This window comes from Muscardinus avellanarius (assembly GCF_963383645.1).
Source record: "Muscardinus avellanarius genome assembly, chromosome: 14".
NCBI lineage: Eukaryota > Metazoa > Chordata > Mammalia > Rodentia > Gliridae > Muscardinus > Muscardinus avellanarius.
Genome location: NC_137800.1, coordinates 5,409,093 through 5,430,093, shown reverse-complemented (window position 1 = coordinate 5,430,093; position 21,001 = coordinate 5,409,093). Strand labels below are relative to the sequence as shown.

At 41.0% G+C, this 21,001-nt stretch overlaps 1 protein-coding gene across 1 annotated transcript; it reads left to right on the top strand.

The window, feature by feature from the left end:
* Positions 1–20,303: 20,303 nt before the first annotated feature.
* LOC308273662 (large ribosomal subunit protein eL31) lies at positions 20,304–20,768 on the top strand. The gene has a single exon (XM_080710909.1). The coding sequence runs from the start codon at positions 20,309–20,311 to the stop codon at positions 20,684–20,686; it is 378 nt and encodes a 125-aa protein (XP_080567035.1). The 5' UTR covers positions 20,304–20,308; the 3' UTR covers positions 20,687–20,768.
* Positions 20,769–21,001: the final 233 nt, after the last annotated feature.

Here is a 21,001-nt window from a genome sequence, read left to right as displayed (position 1 = left end):
GAACTTTGAGACTTTCAGGATAATGTTCTCAGGGTTAGATGTAGAACATCACTCTGTGATAGCCAAATCTCCTTGAATCTCCTCCGGGAGGTGCATGTGATGTTGCATCCCTATAAATGTACCTGCAGTTTGTCCCTGGATTCTGTGTCAGCTAAGTGTGTAGGGAGTCGCTTGTCCTCTCCTGCAAAGGGAACCAGCCTGCTAGACACCATGAACACCAACTTCTTTCTGCTGCTTGTTTTCTGTTGTTTCATCTCCAAGGTATTTCTAGGTAAGCAAAGGGTGCTGCTAGAGTACCTGGGCTGGGTCTGATTGTGCATGGACTAAGGAGAGCTGAGGATAGATGCCATCATGTCCTAGAGCAGGAGGAAGGAGAGTACCAGTGGTTGCTTGGCCTGAAGTTGGCAGCTTTCAAGGTTTGCATGGTCTCCTTCATAGAGTAAAGGAATGAGCCTTGCAAGGAGCACTAGTCAGGGGGAGCATCCTGCATGTCCCAGCCTCTTCATTGTACTGGAAACTAGACATTTCCAGTACAATGTCCAGTAGGGACATTGTCCTACCCTTCAGGAAATTTCTTCACATCTGAAGAGAGATGATAGCCTTCTCCACACTGGATCATGAAATGAAATTCCCAGATGCCCTGCCGCATGCTAGGTGTCATGGCCGCTCCTATTGCACCAGCTCAGCAAGTGCCTGGGCTTTACCCTATGCACAGCACTCAGGGAACCACTAGCAACCTTCCTCTTTTCCTGAGAAAACTTTCCACTCTCCTCAGACTAAATTTCCCCAGACAATAAGAGCAAGTTTTCATTGTATAGCAATGGAAACCATCTAGAATCACAATAGATAGTCAACAGAATGGGAAAACATCCATGCTAGGTATTTCTCCAGTAGTAGACTATTATCTAAATATACAAAGTACTTAAGAAAATTCCACTAAAAATGACCCACAAACAAACAAAAAATAGGCAAGGGAACTAAAGACACTTCACAAAGAAGAAATACAAATGACCATTATCATTCCTGTTGCCTTCTGTTAGTGAGTGAGGTATACAACTGTCTCATTTCATTAGCAATCCCATGGTCAATTATGTGCAATTCCATGGAAAAGAAAACATTTTCATGTGAATCACAGAGTTGTCTCTTCAGTCTTCTTCAATGGTTCTAAAGTTGCTAGGGCTAAAAGCCAAGAGTCTGAAATGTTTCTGTTCTTTCTCTGCAGGTGCTGGCAAATGATGCTTGTGAAGAGTTCAGTATAAAATGCTTGGGAGAGTGTTTCTTTTCTACATTTTCCTCAGGGAAAGGTAGTGGCTGGCTTCTGTCCAAATAAGGAGTATCGTTGCTTCTTCTGAGCTAAGACTGGTTCATAGAAGAAGCAGTACAATTTTTTTTTTGGTAGTAATGCAGATGGAACCCTTCTACCTCCGGGCTACACTCTCAGACCTATTTTTATATTTTTTACTTGGAAACAGGGTCTCTTAAGCCAGCGAGGCTGGCTTCGAACCTGCACGATCCTCCTTTCTCTGCCTCCCAAGCGCAGGGATTAAAAGTGTGTGCCACCACGACCGGCGAAACAGTACAATTTAATAATATGTAATAATTATTTTAATAAAAAAACTATTCTAACAGCATACCATATCCAGAGAAAAAGGAGTATTGTGTATCAATTTGAAAGATATCAAGAAAATGTGGAGTTAGTTTCTGGAACTTGAAATTAGAGACATGTTAAAAAGCAAACCCTGCTTAGTCTGGAGGAATAAGGATGAGGGCTTGACCAATGTCTTTCACGCATGATTTTGACCATTAATCCCAAACTAAGCAATGCACAGGTCAATATGCAATAAATCACACCAACAGAAGCCAGAGGAGACAGATACAGAGCCCTCCAGGGCCTGGAAGATGCTAACTCCAAATTTCTGAGCAGTTCTGGGTAGTTTGCTCAGTGACATACATGGTGATCTGCAGAGCTAAGGCTACGGCCACTTCTGTCTGGGCTTAGGGCAGGGGTTTAGTTGACCTTAGCAAGGATAACCTCCTACAGGACCATAATCATCCCGTTAAGTACTCCTGTCTGGGTCCTGAGATCAGCTCTCTTCACTCTTCATCAATTACACAAACAACATGGGTAGGACAAAACTCTGAAAGATTCAGCACAATGTAAGCACAATTCTTTTCTCTGCACTTCAGTAATGTCATTCTTGTGACAATAGCACTTGCCCCAGCACCCAGGAGTAATCTTCCTTGCAACACCCGCCTCTGTAAGGGACATACTGAGAGAGGTTCAGACTGTCTCCTATGGAGGGCACTGACAGGACCCAGACATTCTCAGTGATCAGACATGAGAGCATTCAGTGACATGCATCCAAGCTCTTTAACTTTAAAGGAGAAAATAATACAAGTACATTCTTTTCTGGGATAAAATCTCAGTTGGAAAGATCAGGATACATGTGCATTTGGGCCATGTTTCTTTATAATTTGCTTGAGCCTTCAGGTCCTGTTCAGACCCCACCAAGTACCTACTGCTTGCAGTGAGGATGGAGAGCTCTTTGCATGCCCAGGTTTTTGGCCTTGTGGCCAGGTAACAGCCAGTCGGTGATGGGTATCTCAGGCCACATGTTAACATGCATGCCCATGGTATAATTTTTCAGTAGTATACAAGGGTTCTTCATCAATGAAATCAATTGTCTCTCCCCTCAAGAGAGACGATGACTCTGTAAACTAGCTTAAGTCTGGTAATTAACAGAGAATCCATAAATCTGTTTTTATGACTCAAGAAAGATTTTTAATCATTTAATTTTGAAAAATTTCTGCTAACTCAGGAATCTAGCTAACATACCAAAAAAAAAAAAAAATACAAAAACCAACAAAAAAGAGTGTCTACCTCCCTATGGGGTCAGACTGTGTATTCATTCTCTGGCAGCAACCATAGGAGTTCCTGGGATTTCAAGTCCAAATGGAAAAAATGAAGTTGTATTATACTCTCAAGGAGAAAGCTCTACATAGAAAGTAACCTCAAACTGAAGACAAACTTTCATACCTAAAACTGGCTCAGATTTCATACCAGGATAGGGCTAGTTCTGAGGCAAACATGTAGGGACCCAGTGAAACTGAAAGACCAACACCAGCTTGGAGCCATGGCCACAAGCTTGGGCCACTGCCCCTCTATCATCAGATCTCTGGCCATTGAATAGGAGGAATCCTCCTGTGAGTACCTTGAGAAGAACACTCAGAACCTTTAAACCTAGAAAAGTAAGCCTGTAAGAGGCAGCTCCTCTGGGTTTCCAGAGTCAAAGCCAAACCCAGACTAGTGGAGCAAAGCAATATGCCGACAGGACTTGGGGACTTTTCAGGCAAACACCCCAGAGTTAGATTTATTCTATCACTCCTGTGGGCCACACCTCCTCGCTGCTCCTCTGTGAGGCTGTGTCATCCTGCATCCTATAAATAAATACACCTGCACTCTGGCTTTGGACTCTGTTGCTTCAGATTCCTGGGGAGTGTCTGGTTCTGCTGTGCAATCCGTCCCGGCCTGCTGGACACCATGAGGACTCTGTGCTTTCTGCTGCTGGTTTTCTGTCTCTTCTCCCAAGTCATCCCAGGTATGCTGTGGGACATAGCAGAACACCTGGCCAAGAGCTGGAGACAGTGTGGCTAATGAGACTGAACAAACATTCCCATTGGGCAGAGAATGAACAGCATCCAGGGTTGAGAAAGTAGAGTTGCCAGGTCTCAGGTTCTAGAATTTGTCCCCTGAACACCAGAGAAAACGTTCTGTCAGGGACACAGAGCTTGTCAGGTGTGACTAGCATCTCCCAAACCCTGTCTTTGTCCTGGAAATTTGGCATATCTTGTATGGAAAAGATTTTTGTTTACCTGCAGAAAAGCTTCTTACACTTGCAGTCTAGTGCTCCATCCAAAAAGAAGTGACAGCCACTCCTACTCCAGGTCACTGGATGGGCCTCACAGGTATCATTCTGTAAACAAGGGGCCTTCTCCCCTTCCTTCAGGTCAGCTCATCCAGTGTTTTCATTCTTATCCCAGGTATGGATTTGTGAGAACCAGAGGTAAACTTCCATACTTTATGAGAAATCCATCCACATGACCAATGTTCAGTCCTCAGTGGGAGGGAATTCTCACAAGGCCTTAGGGATTCAATGTCTCCAGGCCAAAGCAGAATGTTCCTGACCTAACAGAAGGGGAATACTCAGGAGAAACTGAGGACACACTCTTATCTCACCTCAGTCACCCAGGGTGACCTCGAACTTGTCACACATTTCTGAAACGTATTTTCTTATCTGCAAATGAATTTAACAGTAGAAACCACGGCCTGTAAATTCTCTGAAATCACCTATTGCATTTATTTCTGGGCTATGAATTTATTGTATATGGATGCCCAAATTATTCCAGTTATGCCTCCAGTTTCCTATCTGAAAAGCTAGTACAAAATCCATGGAAAGGCATTTTTTTTTTTAATGGAGACAGTAGAGAACATATAGCAAGGTAGAGAAACCAGCTTCAAAATTCTCAAAATGTTTGTATTTAGTACTTTTAGCCAGGCATGGTGGCACACGGTCGTAATCCCTGTGCTTGGGAGGCGGAGACAGGAGGATCGCACTGGTTCGAAGCCAGCTGTGCTGGCTTAAGAGACCCTGTTTCCAAATAAAAATATAAAAATAGGTCTGGGAGTGTAGCCCAGAGATAGAAGGGCTTCCAGGAACCCCAGTATCACAAAAAATAAAATGTTTGTATTTGAGGACTAGAAATTTCCAGCTCAGGCCAGGAAGAAGGAGTAGATGATGAAAATATCACTCTTATTTCAGTCAGTGTGAATCCTTATTATTTCTTATAATCCAAACTCAAAAAAGTAGCCTTTCAACATGAAAAGTTTTGGTTTTCATCTAAAACATCTAAAAAATTTGAGCATCACCCTCAAAACAAAGAAAATACAGGTTTTTTTCTTTGCTGTGCAGGAGCAAATGTACTTTTTGGTCCCACTTTTTAGGAATAGAGGGAGCAGGAGAGAACACAGAGCAGAAGACTCAGGGTGTCACAGCTAGGATGCCCTCCTCTCTTTTTCATAACATATAACTTTTTTGTCATCAAAGATAGCTAGTTCATCTTCTAGAAAGGGCAAAGAACAAAGACCTCTCCATACCCAGGTCAAAGCAGGAAGGCTCTGATCACCTGGAGAATCTATGGGCCAAGCTATGTTCGTGAGGAGTCACTGCTCCCCAGTGGAGACCAGTGCTGGATTTGGACTCTTCAGAAGAGTCTAGTTAAGTTTGAACTCCTTGAGTTTTATGTTGTGTTGAGGAATGAACACAGAAAGTATTCGGATAGGAGCAATATGAATCACTATGACAGAAAACAATGTGAGCTAGAGATAAGTAGGCTGTCCTTTATGTGAAATCTTGAGTGGGCTTGAGATGATATACTTCCCTCAAGTTGGGATGATTTTGCCGAACTACAATATAGCTCAGTCCTCTTCCATTTTTATAGTGTCATGGTCTAGTAGAATCTTCTATGGTGTCGGAAAACTTGAAATACATGCTAGGCCACAAAGCCTGCTTGCTCCAGGGAAATGAGGGCCAGGGCTGGAGCAATATTCCTGACACATGATGCTACCTCAAAACCCAAGGTAAGCAATGAAAGGGTCCAAAAGAACAAGGACAGCAACAGAGGCCAGAGGAGAGAGCTGCAGAGTCGCCCAAGGCCAGGAAGATACTGATCCCAAATTTCAGGTTCCGGCAGTCTTCTCAGTGCCCTGGTCAATTTGCAGAGTGAGGACTGTGCTTTCATCTGTCTGGGCTTAGGGAGGAGGATTAGTTAACTTTAGCAAGGGTGACTTCTTTTATCACCACAAAAGCGTCCCCTTAAGTTCCATCCTCAAGTCCTAATGTCTGGGTTCTGGGGTCAGGTCTCTTCACTCTGCTTCAATTATACAACGAGATGCTTAGCTCAGACCCTCACGGTGACTCAGCACATCTGCACATGAATACTGCCTCATCATTGGGCCTACTTATACCATTGAGGAAGGATAGAGGATACCTTTATTTTTTTCAGTAAACCTCTTAACTCTCCTGAGCATGCACATAGTACTCCTGTCTCCTTAACCCTCAGCAGCAACTACCCGGTACACAAATAATTTTATTCTCAGACTTTCGTTATTGTGATACCTGTGACTATAGCATTTGCCCCAAGACCTGAGGTAGTCTTTCATAGAACATCCTCTTCTGACAAGGACAGGCTGAAAGAGGATGAGGCTGCCTCCTATGGAGGACACTGACTAGACATAGGCATTCTCGATGATCCAGTCATAAGATGTTTCAAGGGAATGCATCTGTGATGTTTGAGAGCTGAAACCCTCAGGAAGAATCCAGAACACATTTGTATCCCCCACTCTGTCACTCAGAGTGACAGTGAACTTGGAACATATATTTTTTTTCTTTTGGTAGTGCTGGGGATTGAATCCAGGGACATTCTACCTCTCAGCTACAACCCCAGCTCTATTTTTTATTTTAAAACGGGGTCTCACTAAGTTGCAGCGTGTCTCACTAAGTAGCTGAGGCTGGCCACAAATCTGCAGCCTTCTGTCTCAGCCTCCCAAGTAGTGGAATTACAAGTGTGTGCCACCATGCCAGGCTGAACTTGGGACATATTTCTGAGAACAAATTTCCTCATTTGCAAAGTGAAGGTCCTTGAGAAGAACACAATGCTTGGGAATTCTGTGAAGGACTCTTTCACTTTTCTCCAAGATACCCCTTATTCCTAAGGAATGACTCATTGACTCCAGTTACGCCTTCATTTTCTCATCTGAAAGCTTGACATAAAAGCATCGTTAATCTATTTCTTCATGTTGCCTGTAACGACCACTTTCAGAGGTAGAAAAATCAGTTTTGTGTACTGCAATTTGAGTTCCCTCATCCCAGATTTAATTCTTTGGAGAAGTACTGAGGAGTCATATACTTAAGCCATGAGGTAGTTTCATTCTTAGTCTTTTTCAAATGGACTTTTATTGGTGCATCGTAGCCTCACATCATAACGTAGTTCAGCTTGATACATTCACACAGCGCTTGATAAGCTTCCCCTTGTCTCTCTCCCGACTGTCTCTCCTTACCCATATACAGCACTGAAATTGGTACTGCAATTTTTACATATGAACATTACACCAATGTAGGCATTTCTTTCATTAATTCTCACCCCCAACCACTACTACTTTCTGCTACTTACCGCTGATGGAAAACGTTTTTCGTTAAAGAATAAAAATACCACTGCATGCCAGACATTAGGAATGTATACTTTTTGTAGATTACTCCCCAATGTCAGTTCTTATGTTTGAGTAAAGTAACAAAGTATTAAGTAGACATTTTATCTGAGCATCCAAATTAAACAGAGTGTAAAAACAGTTTTTGTAACATGAAGAGTTTTTTTTTTTATCTGTTACACCTAAATATGATCATGAGTAACTCACTCAAAGCACAGAACCTATATTGTTTTCCAGAGCTGAGCAGGAGCAGCTATGGTGCTTCCTAATGCTCGGAAAACTGGGCATCTATTCTGAGAACAATGGAATTAAACTCCAATCTCTAATCCTTCATAAGAGGTAACTCAAGATAGATCATACACCTGCAAATTAGACCAGAGACTTTAAATTTATTACAAGGTGTAGGAAAAAAACTCCAAAATATAAGAACTATGGAAATTTCCTCAATAGGACCCCCAAAGCTCAGAAAATTAAAATAAGACTTAAAAATGGGATGACACTAAAATTAAAAGTTTCTGTTAAGCAAAGGAAACCATCAAGAATCCAGTCACATATCTACATTTTTAAGAGTTAAGAGTTAGCCCCAAACACCAACCAATGGAAGCAGGCAAAAGGATGGTCGAAAGGCTTCTCACCAGGTATATCACAGAGCAACGTTCTTCTCTATTAGTTACAGTAGAGGACTAGTTTATAGCACTTTGTTATGATATGTTTTATTTTAAATAAAAAAGGAATAACTTCCAACTGGAGATACCTGTGAAGACTTTTTAGAAAAACATAAAGTTACCCTAGTGAAGAGGCTCATTAGTACCACCAGAAATGGTAGTAGAAAAGGTAAGAAGTCAACATTCAATCACAGAAATGAGTGCAATTGTTCTTTTAGACAGGATAGTTGAGGGTATGTACATAATATGATATTCAGCTTAGCATTTATAAAAGAAAGTACATGAATTTGAGAGATGGTAAAAGAGTGAAGGCATCATATTTAGAGGATAGCTCGAGTTTCAAGCACATCTAAATGTCCCTTGGTAGAGAAAAGTGCCACTCAATAGCCTGTTGCTTGGAGTTAATGAGCTATGTATATACCTCTCTAATTTCATTAGAAACACTATAGTCAATGATGTGAAATTCTGTGGAAGAGAAAACACGCTCATGTGCATTGAAGAGTTTTCTGTTCTGCCTTTAGAGAGGTTCTAAAGTCATTTGGCCTAGAACCCATGAGACTGACATGTTTCTATTTACTACTTGTAGATGTCTACCCTAAAAGAGATGGTGTCCCAGTGGTCCGAAAGGAATGCCCTGGAAAGTGCTACGAATCAAAATGTCCTCCTAAAATGAAAGCCCTTGGAATCTGTTTTTCCTATAATTTTTTTTGCTGCATCGAAACTGAGAGTGTTTCATAAATGCTAGAATCCAAGTGAATGGTTGATAATTACTATTTTAATAAAGAATACTACTCTCACAGCATACTCTCTCCAGATCAAAATGACTCTTTTCTGTCATTTGGAAGAGATTAAAAAATGTGGGTTTAGGTTATGGACCTATGGAAATGAGGGTCAGGTCTTGAGCAATGTCCTTCACACAATAATTTTTGCCATAGAACCCAAGGTGATCAATGCAGAGGGTCCATATGGGATCAAGAACAATAACAAGAGCCAGGACACAGCAACAGAGAGTCCCAGGGCTGGAAGAGGCCAACTTCAAATTCTGGAATCTGGGCAGTGGTTCAATGGCATGGTCGATCTGCAGAGCCAAGACTGTGACCTCTGCTGTCTGGACTTAGGGCAGAGCTTTAGTTTAGTTTTCAAGATTAATCTCCTTTAGAAATATAAACACATCCCCCAAGTTTAATCTTCTAGTATTTATGACTATATTCTGGGATTAAGTCTATTCACCATGATTCAATTATACAACTGTCCTAGTTAGCATTCTTGCAACTATAATATAACAGATTGACTATGTAAATTAAAAAAAAGATTTTTTTTGTGGTTTCAAGTTTATTCCTTGTGAGGCCAGGGGCCACAGAACTCGGAGCATGGCAGCTGAAGGCACAGAAAGAGAGGGATGTGGGCTTTCCTTCTCATGTCATAGAGTCTAGAAGTGAGGGGGGGACAACACTAGCAGAGGGAGGAGGAACCAAATAATCTCTATAGCTACACCCCCAGGGACCCACTCATAGCCACACCCTACTAGACTACCACATACCACCCAGCGAAATTTATTACAGTAAATTTATCCAAGGCTGGAATTCCAACCTTAACACTCAATTATATTAGCTTCTCAGACCAATAACACTCAATTATATCAGCTCCTAAGACCAACTTATGAACTCCTTAATGGGCCATTATATGTCTAACAACAACCAACCATGAATAGCACAAACTCTTCATGATTCAGCACAACTGCATATCATTGCTGCCTCACCATTACCCCTGCAAACACTCCTGGAAACCAGGTCATATCTCCACATGGTTTGCTGAAATAATGCTGTTCCCCAGTCAGGATACCTGCAATGGGAACCTCATGTGTACAGACTCAGTAGCTGGGGTTGTTAGTTTCTGATTAGTTTGTTTTAGTTGGTGTAGCTGGGTCAAACTTTATTCCTTGCTTTTGGATATCTTCTCTGCAGAGGCTGCTGTAAATAGAATATTACAATTTGTTTTATTGGTGCATTGTAGTTGTACATCTTATTGGAGCACAAGATGTTAGAGGCATACATGCTGATTATTGTTATTTCCTCTTGCTGGATTATTCCTTTTACCAGTAAAATATGACCTTCTTTGTCTCTTCTAATAAGTTTGGGTTTGAAGTCTAACTTGTCTAATTCCATAGTTGCTAATGGAACTTCGAGTTCCATTAGCATGGATTACCTTGCTCCAGCTCTTTACCTGGAGTTTGTTCCTATCTTTACTTGTAAGGTGTGTTTCTTGTGAGCAGCAGATGGATGGATTCTGGTTTTTAATCCATTGTGCTGGTTTATGTATTTTTTACTGGGGAGTTGAGGCCACTTACAGTTAGTGTGATTATTGAGAGATAATTTTAAATTCCTAACATGTTAAGATTTTATTTCTGTTTGAGATACTGTTTATTCTTCTTTGCTTAGTTGTCTACTGGATGAAAATCTTGTTTCTTTGCTTCTGGTGTGTATTACCTATTTCTTCTTTGTAGTTAATCTCCTTGAGTGTTTTCTCTAGCGCTGGTTTTGAAGACATAAATTCCTTCAGTTTCTGTTTGTCATGGAAGCTTCTTATTTCCCCATCTAATTTGATAGATAGTTTTGCTGGGTAGAACATTTTTGGCTGGAAATTGTTTTCTTTCAGAGTTTGGAAATATGTTACTCCAAGCCCTTCTGGCTTTCATGAGTTGGTTTGGGAAGTCTGGAGTGATTCTAATTGGTTTTCCTCTGATTGACACTTAGCCTTTTGTTTTTGTTGCCTTTAAGATTCTCTGCTTGGCTTCATGTTGGTCATTTTGACATTTATGTGTCGTGGGGAACCTTTTCTCTGATCCTGTGTAAAGAGAGTTCTATAAGTTTCCTGTACCTGTGTATCAACCTCTTGCTCTATGTTTGGAAATTTTTCTGCTATTACTTCCTTGAAGAGATTATTGATCCCTTTGGGTTCACCTTCTTTTCCCTCCTCTCCATGTGGTCTAATTGATTATTTATACTTTGAATTGAGGCCTTTACTTCAATGATTGCATCCTTTATTTCTTTTAAACTCTCTCTAAATTCTTTACAAACGCTCTGTATTATTTCTACAGTTATATTCCTGATTTTATCTGGAGATCTCTGAATTACTGTGTTATCAGGTTCTGTTGTTGTGTGGTTGTGGGCATTTATTGCTCCATTGTTATTCCTCTTTCCCATGATTTCAGAAGTTTGTGCCTTCTCTGGCTTCTTCCCTGAGTCACTACTACTTCATTTAGGATGCTCTGGATCTCAAGTCTGTGGTAATCTCAGTCACCACTACAGTGTGACTTTACTTTACAGTAGTTCTTTACTTGGGTTGTATTGCAAAGTCTCAGACCCAGGGAGTTAATTGAGGCTGCACAAGACCATGGGGATGCCAGGCTGGGTGTTTTCCCATGGGGAGCTGCAACTAGGGTGTGGTATCTCTGCCACCTCTACTCCTTCACTGGGGTGGACTGCAAAATCTCAGACCTGGGGAGATTATCAAAGCTGCTCAAGTCCCTGGGGGTGCAGTACTGGGATTTCTCCTTTAGTGGCCGCAATTTTACTTACAGTTATTGAGTGTGCTGATCTGGAGCTGTTGCAGGCATGGTGGACTCGCTGCCACTGCTGGCAATATGGCTCTGTTGCCACGCCCTCAGCCGTGAGGTTGGCGTATTTCTTTTCTGGTTTTGAGCTCTGTTTGAGTCCCTTTCTTCTCAGGAGCCTGGTGGGTTGTTGAATGCGCTGATCTGGAGCTGTTGCAGGCACAGTGAACTCACTGCCACTGCTAGAAATATGGTGCTGCTGTTGTGCCCTCGGCTGTGAGGCTGGCATATTTCTTTTCTGGTTTTGAGCTCAGTTGTGAGTCCCTTTCTTCTCTGGGGCCTGGTGCTGCGAGGGAAGATGGCGCCGGCATGACTCCACCACTGCAGTGTGGACTGGTTTCTTTTCTGGTCTCTGGTTGTTCTTCTAGTCTTCTTTTTCTCTGTCCCTCGTATTCACAGTTTTTATTTCTCTGCTGATGGTGTTTTCTGGCTATGAAAAATGCTCATTTTGTGGCAATAGACATTGATTGTTAGCAGGACTCATAAATGCTACTTTTCTCGGTCACCATCTTCCCGGAAGTTGGTACACACTTGTAATCATAGCACTTGAAAGGATGAGATAGGAGGATCACTGAATTACAACTGGCCTTAGCAACTTATTGAGGCCCTATTCACAACTTAGTGAAACTTTGTTTAAAATTAAAACATAAAAAAGTGCTGGGGGTCTATTTCAGAGATATAATGCTTCTGAGTTCAGTCCTCAGGCACACACACACACACACACACACACACACACACACACACACTTAAACAGGACCAGATGTGGTGGCACACAGTTGTAATGCCGGTACTTGGGAAGTTGAGACAGGGGGATCACAGGTTTGAGGAGCCACAGCTACTTAGGCCCTTCAAAACTTAGTAGATCCTGCTTCAAAATAAAGAACAAAATATGGGCTGAAATTGTAGCTCAACGGTAGAATGTCTCTGGATTAAGTCCTCAGAATAATGATATTGATGATTGATGATGATGATAATAATAACAACAATAAAATACCTAGGATAAACCTAACCAAGGAGGTAAAAAGCTTCTACAATAATAATTATAGTACACTGAAGAAGAAATTGAAGAAGACAAAAGACTAAAATAACTCACATATACTTTGATGGACAGAATAAATATAATCAAAATGGTCATATTACCGAGAGCAATCTTTTGATTCAATATAATCCCTATCAACATAACAATATTTTTACAGAACAGAAAAAAGTTCTATAATTCATTTGAAAGAACCAAAGACTCTGATTATCCAAAGGAATTTTGAGCAATAAAAACAGTGCTAAATCCATCATAATACCTAATTTCAAGTTATTCTACAAATCAATAGATACAAAAACAACATGAATCATATAAAAAAAAACCCTCATAAGCCAACATTGAAAATAGAAGATACAGAAAAATATTCCACACATTTGCAGCCTGATGATCTTTGATTAAAAAAAATAGTTAAGAGAGTTGTTAGAGACAGCCCTTTCATAAAATAGTCCTGGGAAAATTAGATATCCATATGTAGAAGAATAAAACTAGACCCTGTGCATCATTCTGCATAAAAGTCAAAAAATTTTTTTTTTGGTGGTGGTACTGGGGTTCCTGGAAACCCTTCTACCTCTGGGCTACACTCCCAGACCTATTTTATACTTTTTTATTTGGAAATAGGGTCTCTTAAGCCAGCATGGCTGGCTTTGAACCTGCAATCCTCCTATCTCCACCTCCCAAGCATGGGGATTACAAGTGTGCGCCACCACACCCAGATAAAAGTCAATATTTTTACACTGGGAATGGTGGCACACACTTGTAATCCCAGCATTTGGAAGGCTGAGACCGGAGGATCACGGTTCATGGACAGCCTCATCTACTTAGTGAGGCCCACCGCAACTTAGTGAGACCCTCAGCAACTTAGTGAGACCCTGTTTCAAATAAAAATTTTAAAAAAGGGCAGGAAGTGTAGCTCAGAGGTCAAATGCCCCTGAGTTCCATCCCCAGACCCCCCCCCCCAAAAAAAAAGTCAATTTTATTTTTTCAGTACTAGGGATGGAGCCCAGGGACATTCTACCTTCAAGATATACCCCCAGATCTATCTTTTATTCTTTTTTTGAAACAAGGTCTCACTGAGTTGGAAAAGGCCTCAAAAAGTAGTAGTTGGGGCTGTCTTCAAAATGCAGTCCTCCTGTCTCAGCCTCCCAAATGCTGGGATTACAAGTGTGCACCACCAGGCTTAGCTAAAAGTTAATTTAAAATGAATCAAAGGCATAAAAATAAGATCAGAATCTTTCAATAACTAGAAGAAAGTATGTGATGACCTCTCCAACATATAGGCACATGCAGAAACTTCCTCAATAAAATCTCTAAATTGCAATAATTCTTGAAATGAAATTAAAAGGAAATTGAAATGAAATTAAAAAGAAGAAACAATCAAGAGCCTACATAGTAGAAAAAAAAACCTTTGCCAACTACTACTCAGGCAGACTACTAATATACAGAATATAAAACAACTAAATTATATTTAAGTCCAGGACAACAATGCAACTAATATATGGACAATTGCATTAAATGGACACTTCTCAAAAGATGTAAAACTAATGGCCAAGAAATGCTTAATAAGTTTTTCACAGTTCTGTCAGAGAAATACAAATTAACACTACTCTGAGATTCCATCTTAATCTAATTAGAATGGCAATAATGAAGACTACAAATAAAGATAAATGCTGAAATGGATGTAATAAATAATAAAACTTCAGTATTATGGTAGGTTTGTAAATTAGTTCAACCTCTATGGAGATTAGTATGAAGGCTACCCAAAAAATTTGGAATAAAAACAGTATATCACATATGTTTACCACTTCTTGGCATCTTTTAAAAAAATGTAATTAAGAATGCTATAGTGATGCATGTATGCATCCATTTATAGCAACATGCTTTATGATATATGGGGTGTAGAACTAGCTGGCCTCGGCGGCCATCAAAAGATGAATATGTTTTATATTCACGCAATGCAGTTTTATGCATTATTAAGCTATAATAAGAACAAAATACGTCATTTACAGGAAAGTGTAAGAACTAGACTACATCATGGTAAGTGAATCAGACTCAGAAATTGAAGGAAGAATGTTTTCTCTCATATATAGAAACTTGAATAAAAAGAGAAAACAAAAAGAACCTCAGGAAAATGAGGAGGCAGAGCAGTAGAGTCGGGGGAGGGGGTTGGTGGTGAGGTGGGTGGGAAAGAAATGTTTTGTAGTCATGCACATGTATCACAACAAATCTCAATAGAGTGTACAATGACTGTGCACCAATAAAAGATTAACTACAAAAGAAATGCTTCACAGAGTAAAAGATCTCCTGGTAGAGCAGTGTAGGAATCGTACCGTGCCTACTGAGAAAACAGCGTGATTGTCATTCTTAAATGTGAAGGTACAACCAGGAATAAGGAGACATCAAGGACAAACACCATGAGATAAGGAAATTCACATTAAGTAAAAGCAAACAACATCTAAGATATTGCATTTCAAGATGGTAACGAGATGTTTTGGGAAATGATCAGAGGATAGACAGGAGATAGTAGCCATTTAAAAAATATTGCAACAATAAAAAATTTTAAAACAAAACATACAGGATGAATTCAAGCAAGTACAAAAAAACCCCAAAAGATGAAAGAGATTAGAAAAATGATAAAAATATATTGATCCTATACTCAAGAAGTTCTCTAATCAAATAAATTTTAGAAAAACAGGACATAAAAATTATAGAATTTATCCAAGGAAGAGTATAAAATTCTCAAGTAAATATATATAATAATTTCTAAATTAAGAAAATATCAAATGCTCAGTAGACATCTGAAAAAAACTAAGCTCTAGATATATTCTCACAAAATTTCAGAGCACACTTTAAAATTGAAATATCCTATATTTTCTGGAGAAAAAAAAGTATAGGACCTTCTGCAAATGCACACAAATCAATCTGACATCAGACTTCTCTTTAGTAAGAATGACCTCCAGAGGGCCCCAGATAAATGCAAAGTTCAAGGAAAGTTGTGGGAAGCCAGGGTGTGGCACGTCAACCCAAGATGGCGCCTGGGCTGACTGCCAAGGATGGTGGTCTTGGCTGGTGCATGCGCTGTTGTCAGTATCATGCGCCTCATGCATGGACTGTGACGTAATGCCTCGTGGTTAGGCCAGTACGCCTATGAGGTACCTTCTAGGAAGCATGGGATGGACATGGGCGGAATGGGATTGGTGGATATTTTGGTAACAGGCTTGGTATGGTATATAAGGAAACTGCTGCGGGGAATAAAGAGGAAGTAGCTTCATCAGCAAGTCGGCGTTCGTGTGTTTCTTCCCTAGGCTCTGCTGGTCAGAGCCTTAGGGTTGTGACATAGTGGTGCTGAAACCCGGGACAAAGAAGAGCCGGGCGTGGTGGCGCATGCTTGTAATCCCAGCATTCGGGAGGCTGAGACCTGGAGGTTCGCGGTTCGTGGACAGCCTCAGCTACTTAGGCCCTCTGCAACACAGTGAGACCCGGGACAAAGAAAAGGTAAGGTCCGCAAGGTAAGTGGCGAAGGGATAGCGCTATAAGGTTCATGGCATAGTGACGAAGTTAAGGCTCACAGTAAGCGACGAAGAAGGGATGGGGTCACAAGTGACTACGTCGAGAGTTAGAACTGCGGTAGAAAAAATCCTAGCTAAGGGAGGAGTGACAGTGAAAGAACGTACGATAGAAAAATTTTTGAATACGGTGGCAAAGGAGGCTCCATGGTTTTTAGAGGAAGGGTATGTAAATATCCCTCAGTGGGAACAGCTGGGTACTGACCTACAGTTAGCAGATGAAAGATGCCCGTTGCCCCCAGGCATGCTGGCTATCTGGAGGTTAGTAAAGTCATGTCTGTTGGATATTTCGGGTCGTTACCAACAAGTTTTAACAGAGGGAAGGAAGGCGTTTGAGGAAGTAAAAGAGCAAATGTCTCAACAAAGTCGAGAAAGTCCCCTTGAAGCCGAGGAGGAGAGCTTTAGTTCTGATGAGGAAGTCGCAGAGCTTGTCGGCTCCCTAGCTAGGGTGCGGCTGCGCCCGCCATCTTATCAGGAGGAGCCGCCCGGCCCATCAGCCCCCCCCCCTTGTTTACACCACCTCCTTATAAGGAGTGATCACATGGTAGGAGCAGGAGTGCTGCTGTGTGGGCTAGGGTCCCTGCAGTCCCAGGTGCTTTCCCTGTCCTTTTAGATCAGAATCAACAGAGATATCATCAGCTGCTAGATTGGAAAGTAATTCAGAGGATTAAAGAATCAGTGTCTACTTATGGTATGCAAGCCGCCTTCACGCTAACACAGGTGGAGGGACTGGAATGGCATACAGGCACGATCCCAAGCCTTGTATTCTTAAATAAATAAAAAGGGGGAACTGTGGGAAGCCAGGGTGTGGCACGTCAGCCCAAGATGGCTCCCGGGCTGACTGCCAAGGATGGTGGTCTTGGCTGGCGCATGCGCTGTTGGTCTTGGCTGGCGCATGCACTGTTGTCAGTATCACGCGCCTCATGCGTGGACTGTGATGTAATGCCTCGTGGTTAGGCCAGTACGCCTATGAGGTACCTTCTAGGGAGCACGGGATGGACATGGGCGGAATGGGATTGGTGGATATTTTGGGAACAGGCTTGGTATGGTATATAAGGAAACTGCTGCGGGGAATAAAGAGGAAGTAGCTTCATCAGCAAGTTGGCGTTCATGTGTTTCTTCCCTAGGCTCTGCTGGTCAGAGCCTTAGGGTCACGACAGAAAGTGATGTTGTCTTCAGAATTCCTGTTATCTAATATATCCATCACATATATACCATCAGGAGTATGAATGTGTGTATGGTGTGTGTGTGTGTGTATGTGTGTGTGTGTGTATGTGTGTGTGTGTGTGTGTGAAAGAGGGGAGAGAGAGAGAGAGAGAGAGAGAGAGAGAGAGAGAGAGAGAGAGAGAGAGGAGAGAGATTGAAACCCAGGGTACCACTGAACTAAGCCCCCCACATTTTAAGTTTTACTTAGAAATAGGGTCTTGCTAGGTTGCCCACATTGGCTTAGTACTTGAAATCCACCTGTCTCATTCCCCTTCCAAGTGTATTTTTAAGAAAAACATATTAACATCTTAATGCTGTATTTTTGTCTCTAGACAAAAAGTGTCTCTAGACAAGTGTCTCTAGAGGCTTTGCTTTCATCAAAAGACAGTGGCATTTGTAGAAAAGAAGACTTCATGTATCATACGTACATACCTGGCATTCCACATGGCAGTGAGCTTTACTAGGGCCTAACCAGTATTGACTACACGACTCTTGGCTCTGACTGTGAACATTACTGGCAGGACAATATGAGTAGTAGTCATATGTATCCTCTCACTATCATCCAGTGCACCTGGAGCAGTTTGGATTTAGCATGTCCCCATAGCCCTCACAGAAACAACATAGCAATTCTGGAAGCAGGGTTTGGTTGCTAAGGAAGGGTCCCTGGGGGTGGCTTGGGGAATTTCATAAGACCTTCTTCTACCCTTGTTCAATTTCTGCTTTGAGACTTCATGATTTGAGAGCAGTGCTTGGGTGCTTCTCTCTCTCTCTCTCTCTCTCTCTCTCTCTCTCTCTCTCTCCCTCTCTCTCTTTCTCTCTCCATTTTCTGTTGCTATTCTCAGAGCCCCACAAATTGTGAGTAAATATATCTCCCTTCCTGTATCTGTTGTGATCCATCTTTTGGATCAAAGCAGTGAGAATGTTGACTGAGACAGAAATTGTTGTCAGAGGAGTAGGGTCACAGCTGTTTCTATGTTTGGTGATATGGATTGTGGAACATCTTTGGAACTGATCTCTAAGAGGAAGTTGAATGGTTCAGAATATGAGTATAAATGTGGACAGTGGAGAATGTGCTCAGGAGATTTTAGAGGGCAAGCAGAACTACATAGGAAAAGGCAGTAGAGGCCACAAATGTTACATTTTGGCAAAGATCTTACTGTTTTTTTGCCATTGTCCTGAGACATTTTTGAGGCTGAATTTACAATACCTGGAAAAAGAGTATAAATCCAGAAGTAGAAACATCAGAAACAAAATTAGTAGGTGGCCTTGACTTCATATTCATCCATCTTCTTGAATCAGTGAACCAAGGCTCCATTTCCATTCAATGGCCAACAGGAGTTTAAGCTTTATATTTACCTGTGGTAACCAGGAGAGAACTCATGGTCATTTTGATAACTTAATCATGGGATGTCAAAAATTTTTAAGTCACTTACCTATAAACATTTTGAATTGTGAAAGTTCTAAGATGTCCTTGGCAATAGCCCTACAGTAGAGTAAATAAAGTAGAGTAAAAGAATCCAGAAACGGTAGAGTAAAAGAATTCAGAAACAGAATATCAGTGAATGAGAGTTTACTAGTGTTATCAAAAACCAATGGTGGGAATCAGAAGTATCCAGATGTGGCCCCACATCACAGTTTTGGAGTCTCTGATTTTGTCCATAAGGAGATTTTGTCCATAAGGAGCACCCTAGAAATGAATACTTCCAAGAAATTTTAATATACTTATGGTTTTTATTGCTACTTCTTCTGAAATGTGTAAAGTACTCACATTGTTAAAAGTAATTTATGAAGTAATAATTAAAATTCTAGAACAAAAAATAGAATACTTTCTGCTTTATTTTTTGTATAACACCATCAAAGAAATATAAATCTTAAATAAAAACATTGTAAAAATTTATTATTATAAGTCCCAAACCTTGGAAGTCAACAACAATTGTTAATAAATGAGGTGGACTTTCTATTGAGTGCACCATTGTTCTGCCTTAAAATGATTGGAAAGCATATTTACAAATGTATTCTGCCATTACTTTTTTTTTTTATTATGGGTGTTTTGCTACACCAGTACTATCCCGTTCAAAAACACAACACTAAAAGAATGTTCTTTGCACATTCAAAAATTTTTTTAAATGAAATAAAATTTTACAATACACTCTAAACCAAACCTACTGTTGACTTCCTTCTTCCAGATTCATCCATAACCTTGGTTAGCACATAAACACTTTTTCACATTTGCATTTCTGTGGTATGTTTTGCAACACTGATTCTTTTACTCTCCCTGTCCCAATAGTTCACCTGTAGTTTCAGCTCCTCAGTCTCCATCTTTTAACAACTGTGTGACTGTGAATACAGCCAAACCAGCTTGGAACAACATGAGGTCATTCTTTTCTCCTTAGGAAAATGTTGAAAGCCTTCTTTATCCCACTCCCAGCCCCCAGGGATTGCATTATTATTTTTCTGGAGGGATTTTAGAAGGCTAGGGAGAATCCATTGTCAACCTGTCCTAAGAAGAGTCAAATGGGCCAGAGGAAGAGTGAGGCCCAAGGTCTGGTGTATGTGGAAAAGGAGTATCTCTGTCCTTACCTCTCTCTACATTTGTCTTCTTTTCCCTCTTTCTTTTTACTCTTCATATTTATTTGTGTCTTTATTTATACTGTTCTGTACATGTATCTCTGAGTCTAACTCTATATGAGTATTTCTTTCTCTTTTTCTCTCTCTTTACCTCTCTTTTTCTGCAGAATTAAAATAAAAACAAATGATAAACTATTTTATTTAAGTTTAAAAATCAAAGAAAACATGAGGAATAAGTTAGACACAGCCTAAAACAATCTCCAAGCCAGACATGTGCAGGTCTTCAGGGTCAGCCCACCTTCCTGTGGTGCCAGACTGGTGAGACACAGATGGAAATTCCTGTGATCACCAGTACAAATGAAAAAATGAGCTTTCCAACTTGGGCCCGGCAAAATGGCTCCCGCAAAAAAGGGTGGCGAGAAGAAGAAGGGCCGTTCAGCCATCAACGAGGTGGTGACGCGGGAGTACACCATCAATATTCACAAGCGCATCCACGGAGTGGGTTTCAAGAAGCGTGCCCCTCGGGCACTCAAGGAGATCCGGAAATTTGCCATGAAGGAGATGGGGACTCCAGATGTGCGCATCGATACCAGGCTCAACAAAGCCGTCTGGGCCAAAGGAATCAGGAACGTTCCATATCGGATTCGTGTGCGATTGTCCAGAAAGCGGAATGAGGATGAAGACTCACCCAACAAACTTTACACCTTGGTCACCTACGTTCCCGTTACCACCTTCAAAAATCTGCAGACAGTCAACGTGGATGAGAACTAACCATTGAAAGCCGAATAAAAGTTATAAAAGCTGAAAAAAAAAAAAAGAAAAAATGAAGTTTGTATCTCCTCCTAAAGCAGAAAACCCCACAAAAGAGAGAGAGATAAGAAGCTGTTTCAGTCTGAGATATAATGTTAATAATGGCAACTGGCTTGGTTTTTACAGAGGCAGGTGAAGGACACTCTAAGTAAAAAGATCAACAAGTGGCCTGGAACCAGAGCCACCAGCTTGGGCTTCCATCCCTTTTTCAGGAGCTCTCTGAACCAGTAAGGAGAAGTAATCCTCCCCTGAGATGCCTTGATCAGAACACTCAGA

Coding starts and splice junctions, on each gene's coding strand:
- LOC308273662 (XM_080710909.1), top strand. CDS start 20,309: ATGGCTCCCGCAAAAAAGGGTGGCGAGAAGAAGAAGGGCCGTTCAGCC.